Below are 10,359 nucleotides of genomic sequence, written 5' to 3'. Positions count from 1 at the left end.
TAATTTAAGTATTAAACTAACAAAACATGAATAGTTTAGGAGGATTTGGAAGTATTAACTCTAAAAGTTATTATTAACCGCAAATATCAGATCTTAAAAAGTAGAAAAGAAATAATCAGAACAAAGTAATTAGCAAGTAATCGTTCGACTTCTCACAGATAGTCAAACAAAGAGCCTGTTTGGATTGACTTATTTTAAATGATTTTAAGCCAAAATAAATTTATAAGCACTTTTATAGTGTTTGAGTGAGATAAAAAAAAAACTTTTAAACACTTGTTTTTAAGCCAAAAGTCATAAGTGTATCCATAAAGCCATATAGCATAGGTTGATATTACTAAGCTTTACTTTCGAGTGGTTCAAAAGGCATACCTACCCGCACCATATCAATACAAGGTGCACGTGGAATGTTGATTTGTAATCGCAACTAAATCTTCAATTTCTTATTTGTAAAGAAAAGGTGCATTTAAGGGATTCAAGCCTGGCGAGGTGTATCTCTTGTCTATCAAGGTGTCATCCAGTAGCATTAAAGGAAAAATACATAAACTACCCTCCACACTTGTTCCCCAAAATCCAGTAAGAATGTTTAGTTCAATGAATAGATATATATTAGAAAACAAGGTTAAACTAAAGTACAAAACGACATACTCTAGGTATTTCCATTATATACAAAGGTAGTGAAGAAAGCAGTTTACAGAAAGTATTTCATCCTGTCATCTCTCTTCATGGCCTCGTATACAGCTTGAACCTGTACGAGGGCAATCGTGTCATACGATGGATTATGCTGCAGTGGATCGACAAATTTAAGGTGCAAAGGCCAAAGGATATACCTGCTCACTTGAAACAACTTGAATGGGCCCGATATTTACTGATACATATTTTCCTCCTGAAGATAGCTTCTGCTTCACCTGGCCCTGCATAGAAGCAGAAATACCTTAAGATATGTTTCAATCCGTTTCTCCTTGAAACACACACATTAAGGTTCAATCAGTTCACATCCTCACAAACACTCAAACATAACAATGTCTATTTTTTTTTGAAATTAACATAACAATGTATATTGTTACTTACGTTCCCCACAGTAGCATATGTCTGTATCGTTAATTTTTTTTTTTTTTAAAGAAAACCAATAGAAAAGAACCTGCATACACGCCGAACAGTAAACAAAGGAATTTTGAGCCCCTCTAGTCTTTGTGTTGATACTTGGGGTTTTCATGATACAAGCTGCTGACCTGATTATGCCTTAAAATTTCTTGCCTTGTCCTCAAATCCTCTCCATGCACTAACGGTTGCCGAAAAGGAAAGAGGCTCGGACTAGCAGGTTGTGACACCAACTTAAGGTATTCTGGCCCGTAAATTACTTAGGGGTCGTTTGGTTGCTGGTTCGGAAGAGAGTTATTCATGTATTAAAACTAGCATAGCTAATATCATGTTTGGTAGCTCTTTAGTGGCTTTCTATGAAATTCAGCAAACAAGTATGGTGTTTGATATCATGTTACAATCCCACATAAATAAAACATGTGTAAATTATGAGTAAATCTATGTATTATTTTATGCGAGGTAGAAGATGGAATAACTAATACAAGAATCGTAGCACATGAATAACTAAACCCTGGATTACTAATCCCTGCATAACTTATCCCTACATTACTAATACCCACTTAATTCTAATCAGCAATCAAACGACCCCTTACTGTAATATGATCATAGTCAACTTTAAAATCTGTTGTGCTGAGAAAACATAGACAATTCCCTTTATAAGGTCTTATTTTGTATATGAAGCATGAACATTTCTAGCATAGATACTGACACTAGAAGACAACATTTCCCAAAGATGTAGGACAGGAAAAAATAAGGACATGAAACCAATGTTTTTTGTCTAACGGAGAAATCACTATTTGCAGCTTTGAAATTCATTGGGTAATGGGTCTGCTCCTCTACTCTTCTCTGCTTAAATATCACACTTGATTCAAAGCAGGTCGAATTTGCGATGTGCGTCGACCCCACATCCCATGCTATACTACCTTTACCATTGAACCAAACTATGCAGCCATGAAAACCAGTACATTTTACTAACAATATGCCCGTATATAGCTCCTACCAATTTTTGTGACACATGATTTTTTTTTTTTTTTAAGAAAATTAATATAGTTCCATACATAAATATATGGCCATATTTATCTACTATTGTCAACTTATTGTAACACAAAAACCTTTTGTCATTGAGAATTCATCGTTAGTTCACCTCTTCCATTGTCATTTTTCATCCTCTTCTTCATTGAAGAAGTGTCATACAAGAAATTCTTTCTAGGAGTTCAAAATCTAAAACTCCTGTCCTTTCATGTTACGTGACTCTGTTTGACTAGCTAAGTTGCTTGGACTCTCCAAAATTATTGCCGCACCCGTGTCGGATCCTCCAGAATTGCACTAATTTTGAAGGATCTGACCCGCACCCGTCGACATTTTTGAAGAGTCCAAGCAACATAAATTACTAGGCACAGAGTTTAAGAAAGAAAAAAGACTTTTGAAAAGTGTGGTTTTAAACATATCATAACATTTATGTGGCTATCAGACATTTGAAATTTGTGATCTTAAACATGCCATAACATTTGTGTGACTATAAAAATTTGTCAATAAGGTAAAATGAAAAGTTTAAATAAATGATTTCCAGATTTAGAAAAGGGTTATTCTTTTTAAAACTACTAAAAAGGAAATAGGGTCTTATAAACTAGAACGGAGGGAGCATAAGATTTATGACTTAACTTCTAGAAAGAATACCAAATTGTATAGAACTATGATATGCCTCACACCACTGGCATTGTTGTGTGAGACTCTTCTATTTTCGGTAAGTTTTTTATGGGTCTCGATCCCACCTCACAAGCCAACTCCTCTCTTATACATATATTTACTTTTCAAACCCCCTCTTTCAACTATTTCCACTCCCCCGCCCAGCCCCTCCTCAGACACCCAAGTTCCTTTTCTCTCAAGCTCCTGTTAAAATTGAAAGAGCATAGTTTGTTTTCGTATCTTTCATCTCCATTATTTTTAGATTGTTCAACTTAATACTATTAAATCAAGGTTGAAACTTATTTAGCTTCATGAAACTGTCAAGAATCTGAAAACAAAATGGGTTTGATATTCTTTTTGGCATATTTCAATGGTTTCTTACCTGATACCAAAAGTTAAAAGAGTAGAAAAATTAGATAAGGCATAATATACAGATAGACATTTAAACTTTGCCTCTACTGTCAGTTGAGCACTCCAACTTTTAAAATTACCATCTAGACACCTCAACTCGTCTCCACTGTGTCACTTGAATACTCCAACTTACAAAATGATCACCTAGAAACCTCCAAAATTTATATGTCACGTCAGTGTCGAGTGTCCACAAGACACAGTGGGGACGAGTTGAGGTGTCTAGATGTGCATTCTATCATCTAGACACCTCCAAAATTTATATGCCACGTCAGTGTCGAGTGAGTGGGGACGAGTTGAGGTGTCTAGATGTGCATTCTTAAAGTTGGAGTGTTTAGTTGCAGTTAAGACCAAGTTAAGATGTCTATCTGTGTATTATGCCATTAGAAAAACATATGAATGAAAAATAGAACAATTATTCCATGGAATAATCTAGCTGTTTCATTTTTCTCTTTTCAGTAAGTATTATATTCATGCCTTTTAAGTTGCCTCAAACTGTTATCACTAAAAAGAATTTATCAACTATCGGCGAAACCAGCAAAAGATGAAACAGAAATAACAAAATTTCACTTTTTGTCAAATATGTAATAATAACCTACAGATTTCCCTCAGTTTTCAACTACTTCTAATACTTACATCTTGCTGTAATATACTGTTTTCCCTTTTTCTTGCCATGTTTCTCATTTATTACTTTGTGAGTTTCTTTAGAGTTTTGTGGTTGAACTCATCAGGTAATTGAGGTTACAGAGGAAGGCGTGACCCCACAAAAAAAAAAAAAAAAAAAAAAAAAAAGAAGGGAGAAGGTTAGAGAAGACACCACTGGGGGTGTGAAAACAAGCAAGGTCTGGAAGTAAAAAGAGATAAAAAGAAAAGAGGAAAAAGGATTTAAGAGAAAATGGGAGTTTGTTTGGGTGGGATTCGCACCCATAAAAGCCACATGTCCTGAAATAAAAAGCCCCATACAGCTAGTGTCAGTTGTATGAGACATAATAATAAGTTTCATAGAATGACTGGAATGACTTCACACAGAGTGGAGGTCGACCCGCTCATTCACTTTGTAAATTATTTTTACAACATCCAGGTGCAATATCAATGAAATGATCTTGACTTATGAAACAAAAAAAGACAAGACTTTTACAACATCTCAATGTAACTTTAATGGGATGATCTTGACTAAAAGCAGTCAGATATGAGACTAACTTATATAGAAATAAGGGACTAACAATATCTAGTCTCAGTCCATCCCTGAAATGAAATTTGTCATTTGAGTTCCAAGAGAAAGTGAAGTTGAAGAAATAAGGATGAGATGCTTGAGATTTGTGAGATGTTCCTCTAATAGAATATTCTAGAGAAAGAGCAGGTGGTGGCACCTATAAATTGATGTCTCTTGAAAACGATGCCAATTTAGCTGTATACAATTTTGACACTCTAGCTGAACTAGATCCTTGTTAACTGTCAAGAATATCTATATTCGTTTAAGAGAATAGTGTAGAATATTCTAGTGTGTTAATTAGGAGATTATTTTGTATCAGTACAGTCCTTGTAAATAAAGTAACGAATTAAAATAGATAAACAATGCTACCACTGCTTTGGTCTACGGAAAGAGTGCAGTAGGCACGTCAGGGGTTCGAACTCCTCCATTGATAGAAGTTCGACATTTAAGCAAGAATCTGCAGTTCGTCTAATCTTTAATTCTTTCAAGAATTAGATTCTTGAAGAGAACCAATGTAGCACACATTATGGTAGAAATGGGCATGTCACGGCCATATGCTAGGATATACTTAGGTTTCCATCTGGCATTGCTAATGTGGCCAAAAAAAAAAAAAAGGAATTAGGGTGCGCATCAAGGAATAAAACCATTATAGTTTTTGTTACTAATTACTGTAAGTTCCTAAGATTCAAGGTAGCTAAGATTCAAGGTAGCTAATAAGTCTTCAACCATCTCTTTCATACATACCCGTAACTCAACACGCCGCACTCACACTTCATCTTTTGTTCTCGATCATTGATTCATGTACTTTAGATCATATATCTGGTAATAGATAATTGTTTTCATAACAAACCACTCCTTTATCACCATCCATAGTCACCCTTATTAATGACACCAAAACCACGGCTAAGGATACTTGCAAGTCTCTATTATTCCATATAATCCTTAGTGATGGCATTTGATTTTCCATATTAAGTTTCGCATAACTAAAGCAAGTTTAACACCGAAAACCAAATATTGTTTTAACTATACAAAGATTATATTAATAATGAAATCAAACATTGTGTAAGTTATACTAAATTTTATACGAAGACTGGACATCTTTATTCCTCAAACCAAACAACCCCCTATTTTATTATCATTGTTGAGCGGGGAAAATGAGGTGGGGTCCACACTGAGAAACTTCTCTAAGCATCCCACTACCGTAATAATATTCGCTAAGATACAAGGAAACTCAACTTTGCATTTGTGCTATGTTGGTCCTTGTCTTTTCCCTTCTTTCCTGCTGCAACCTTAAGGCAGACGCTGGAATAGGCAATCAATCAACTAGGATCAAAAACTACGGATAAGAAGTAAATAGTTGCATTTGCAGATTCGTTTTGAGCTTATTTCTCTTATTGAATTCTTCAGTTCATGAATTTTTATTATTGATTAGCCAACAGATAAATCAATAGTAGTATAGCCGCAAAAAAAACATCATGTCATGTGAGTTGCTCAAGCTTTACTTGATCTTGGCCAAATTTTGGCTTGGTTCCTTTTACTCAAAATGTAGCAAAAGTATATTAAAATATTAACAGAGAGTGCAGAGATTCTGGCATGCACCATTTAACTTCAAGCAAATTTAAGAATATGTACCATGGTTTGTGATTCTACGATGGGTAAGTAAATGTTTTGCATGTTTATTGTTTTCTTCACACAGTATACATCTATTGCAATTAGTTATACTTCTTTGTAGAATATGCAGGGACAAGCAAAGTCTCTCCGGCACTAGCCATGAAAAAACTCTACTTTGTAAGGTGTCTGTATCTCCATATCAATTTTCATGGCCTTACTTATTCTTGTTGTATTGAGACTAAACTTTATATCAAGATTTCACCGTGAAAAGGTCATCCTTATCCTATGTTCCTTCCATACTATCCTATCTGGAATTAACTGTTGCACTTGGAATCTTTCTATCATCTGCAGAAAGCTGCTCATTTCCTTAATTTCCCAATCATTTCACTTTCTTCTGAGGGAAATTGGCTTGGTTCTTGTTATGGTGTCAAATGGGCGAGTTGGTCAAATTTGGGCAGGTCAGAATGGTTATGTCAATAAACGGGTAGGGTGATGATGGTGCTTTTGGTCTTAGTAAATGTTGGACTTCAACCAAAACTTATATTAGATGGCATTCAGAAGAAGCATATGTCATTCACTGAGGTCCGAAACTTTTGCCTTTAGAAGATACTTCTACACCAAGGGAGTGTAGCTTAAGAATATCACGGGTTTATTAGTTGATCTGGTTAAAAGATGGGTCAGTTTGGATTAAAACCCAAATTGACTCGTTAAGAAAATACATATGATCCAACTCATTAAAAGCTTGGGCTAGCTGGGCAGATTACACATTCCTAGGTCAGATTTGACACCTATAGTTCTCAATTGTTATCCCACTGCTCAAGCTCAACGCTCAAGATAGCCATCTCAAGCTCTTCTTCAGGACCTCTCCCTTCTGTCCCGGTCCTCCTTTTAGGCCTATATCTTGCAGGCAATAGCTGCCTCTTTTTTGATAAGTGTTGCAGCTGCACCCCTCTTTATTGACCTTAATCTTGCAGCTAAAGCCTTCTCTACCCTGGTGTCTCACAGACCCAACTATAGCAACCAATAATTTTCTCTCTCATTTTCCTTCCATATACCTAAGGAGGGGGCAAATCACACCAAATTACTATGACTTTGAAGTGAAGACAAAGATGGTTCTTACACTGCTCTGACTTGACAACAAGACAGTAATCACACTGACTCCTTGACTCTTCAAAATCACCCACAACCCTTGTGTCTCACTAGCTGAACTATAGCAATTAATATTTTTCTCTCTCATTCTCTTTCTCTATACCAAAGGAGGGGAAAGATAACACCACATAGCTACAATTTTGAAGTGAAGATGCAAGATCACTATACTTTTCGTGTTTAACAGGAGCTGCTGGGTCATCTTGAGATAGTCAGTAAAGTCAACAGCTCCCAATTTCATGGTTGTTTATTTCTATTCTTGTTCTTCAAATTTTTATTTGAATCTCATGGTGTGATTTTCATCCACTGCCATACACTAAAGCGCAATTCTAATACTGACCTTCATAATTTCCCTCAGTTAAAATATTCAATAATGAACGTTAAGTTAAGCCAAAGAATATTTTCAGCATAAAGCAATAAGGCAGCTCAGTAAGGGCCAAGGGGTGGCGGTTTAAGTTTCAATCTTAACTGGAAGTACTTGACTTGAATGTCAGTAGTATAGATGCTAATATTATTATTTATTACAGTGTAATTCTTTGAAGAGAAACATTCTTGACTTACAACTCTGGCAACACAAGGAGTCATATTCCAGTGTAAGCAAAAACTCTTTCAGAAGCTTCTCAATGTTTTCATATGATCTAGCTAAGTCGAAGGGAAAGATATTTTCCCTATTCATTTCCCTTTGGATATCATGTTTTTAACTCATTCTCCATCAACTTACAAACAGCTGAAATGGTTTGGGCAATATACTCAGTTTAAAGAACAACTCATTCTCCTGTTTCCTCGCCATATAAAGTTATAAACATTCTGACTTTTATCTTTGGCAATAACATAGCTGAGCTGCTACCCTTCACACATTTATAGTTGTTCGGTGATTTGATTCAACTTCCGCCCAATATCATGTAGAGGTCAAGCACAGACAACAGTTTATCATCTCTAGAATAAAATAGAAATATATATATATATATATATATATATATAGAATGGACAAACACAAATAGCATAAATCAAACTAGTAAAAGAAGAATCAAATTAGTCATGTAATCCTCCAAAAATTCCAAGTTCAATCCTCATACTTGAATTAGCGGTCCATCTAGTCGTACAAATTGAAATAGATGCACGCTGAGTTGAGTATGTTATCTAATTCCCCTTACCTCGGGAACAGGCTGTTGTATCACTGACTCTACAGCAACAACCATGGAATGCACAAAATCATCACCTCCGGTACCAATAGCTGTAAAGCCTCTTTCGGTTGGGTAAGAATTCACCTTTAAGTATAAAAGTATTTATCAGCTGATGACAGGAACAAGCCCTCACTTCTGAATCTTATAATGATTATCAGTGATTAATCATCTCTACCATCAACTTGAAATCTCTAAACTTCTACATCGTTTAATATTAAAGACAAATAAAACTTGGGTGTCGAGGAATTTGCACCTTCTTGTCGAGAGCTAGCCACTCATTAGTTGAATCATCATGCACTGTGCCCCCAATAACAACATTGGTAGTTTGTCCAACTCTCCCTTCTGTCTTGGACACTTCTGCAACAGTTAATGTTGTGAAATAGTTGCTCAGATTCTTTAAAAGAAAAAAGGAAAAGAAAAAAATAACTAGATAGAAATACTGAAATAGTTGCTCAACATATAGGTTCATATCCAATTTCTAGTCCTCCATACCATTTAAGTTAATATCTACTGTCTACACATCATTTCACACAATCAGTCTCTCTAAAAGAACTGTACGCGGTACAGTCAAATTTCAACACACTAGAAATATAAATCCTCAATGCCAAATAACTTAGTACTATTGACTTTATAAATTTTCATTTTTCATGTTGCTCTATTCTATATAAGCCCCCCAGTAACTAAATAAGTATTACATCATGTTAGCAAGTTCTGTTACTCATTCATTAAATTTTCACGCAACAACGTCCATCTAAAGAAATAATTACTTCAGGAGACCACAAAAAAAAAAAAAAAAATTGGTATTATTATTCCCTTGTTTGGTAGTGTTTTTCAACCTATGTATAGCTAATGCACACCCTATACAGTACTATTTTTATACATAACAGTTTTAAATAAATGGATAAACATGGTTCCAGACAGAACTTCCCTTAGTACACCAAACCAAGTAATGGATACGAAATAATCCCACCATAACTAATCACAGTCTCACAACATAACTAATCCCAACATTACTAATAAACCCTATTCAGTACTCCCTCTGTCTCAATTTGTGTGATACATTTTCCCTTTTAGTCTATCCAGAAAAGCATAATGCATTTTCATATTTAGAAATAATTGAACTTAAAACTTCCCCTTAATGAAATGATTCAGAGCCACACAAATATTTATGGTTTAGTTTAGACCACAAGTTTGAGTTTTTCTTTCTTAAAACTCCATGGCTAGTCAAACTATATGACATAAATTGGAAAGGAGGGAGTACTATTCTTAATACACTCTACCAAACGACCCCAAAGAGATAATGAACAAAATAATATGGTTGGAGAAAAGTGAAATGGTTATGGGACCTGAAATGGCCTTAAGGACAACTTCTTGAGGAGGACCTTGTTCGAGATCATCATCTTCAGTGGAAGAAGATGGGTTCTCGTTATTGGACGAGCAATTCACAACCTGACTTCTTCTTCTATAACTTCTTTGGGCTTTACAGGCACAACGCAAAAAGGGTATAGAAGAGGAAGTTTTGTGGATAGAAAACAATGTCACGGGAAAAGAGGTGAGATTCCTTGGAAGAGGTATCATCCATGGGTCCTTTAAGAATACAGTTCTGAACACAGTCCTGCACGCCATTCTTGATAATCCCCTTGTCTATACTAGTGATATTTCAGAGCTATATTATTATGCACAAATATGAGTTGCCCCCAAGAAAGCAGGAAATTCCTGAGTGTACGGTTTTGCATCTGATTTTTAAAGCTCAGCAGCTTTTGCATTGGGCTGCCAAGTTCCACCCAAACTAAACTTTGCCTCTGGTTGGGCTGGACATTCACTAGTGTAATCGGGCCATTCCTTTTACGAAAATTTCATGACTATCTGATACTTATATTATGGCTGAAGTGGTAAAAACAGTTCTAAACTTGGCATGGATTCATAGTTTTGTCCCTAATTTATTGCCACACTTAAAAACACCCCTAATTTTGGTTAATTGAATTTTAATTCACCCCCGAATTGACACATGGC

The 10,359-nt window shown here is 35.5% G+C and overlaps 1 protein-coding gene across 2 annotated transcripts; it reads right to left on the bottom strand.

Annotated features, from left to right (window-relative positions):
* Nucleotides 1-582: 582 nt before the first annotated feature.
* Nucleotides 583-10,154, bottom strand: LOC132614924 (uncharacterized). Of its 2 annotated transcripts, XM_060329474.1 has the most exons (5): nucleotides 9,693-10,140; nucleotides 8,600-8,703; nucleotides 8,317-8,430; nucleotides 828-911; nucleotides 583-745 (listed from the first exon to the last, which is right to left on the bottom strand). In XM_060329474.1, the coding sequence occupies exons 1-5, from the start codon at nucleotides 9,970-9,972 to the stop codon at nucleotides 689-691; spliced, it is 639 nt and encodes a 212-aa protein (XP_060185457.1). In that variant the 5' UTR covers nucleotides 9,973-10,140; the 3' UTR covers nucleotides 583-688. The 2 variants fall into 2 exon arrangements, with proteins under 2 accessions (XP_060185457.1, XP_060185458.1); XM_060329475.1 differs by lacking the exon at nucleotides 8,317-8,430 and having other exon boundaries at nucleotides 9,693-10,154.
* Nucleotides 10,155-10,359: the final 205 nt, after the last annotated feature.

The sequence above is a fragment of the Lycium barbarum genome, chromosome 10 (genome assembly GCF_019175385.1).
Source record: "Lycium barbarum isolate Lr01 chromosome 10, ASM1917538v2, whole genome shotgun sequence".
Classification (NCBI taxonomy): Eukaryota; Viridiplantae; Streptophyta; class Magnoliopsida; order Solanales; family Solanaceae; genus Lycium; species Lycium barbarum.
This window is presented reverse-complemented; position numbering and strand designations above follow the sequence as displayed.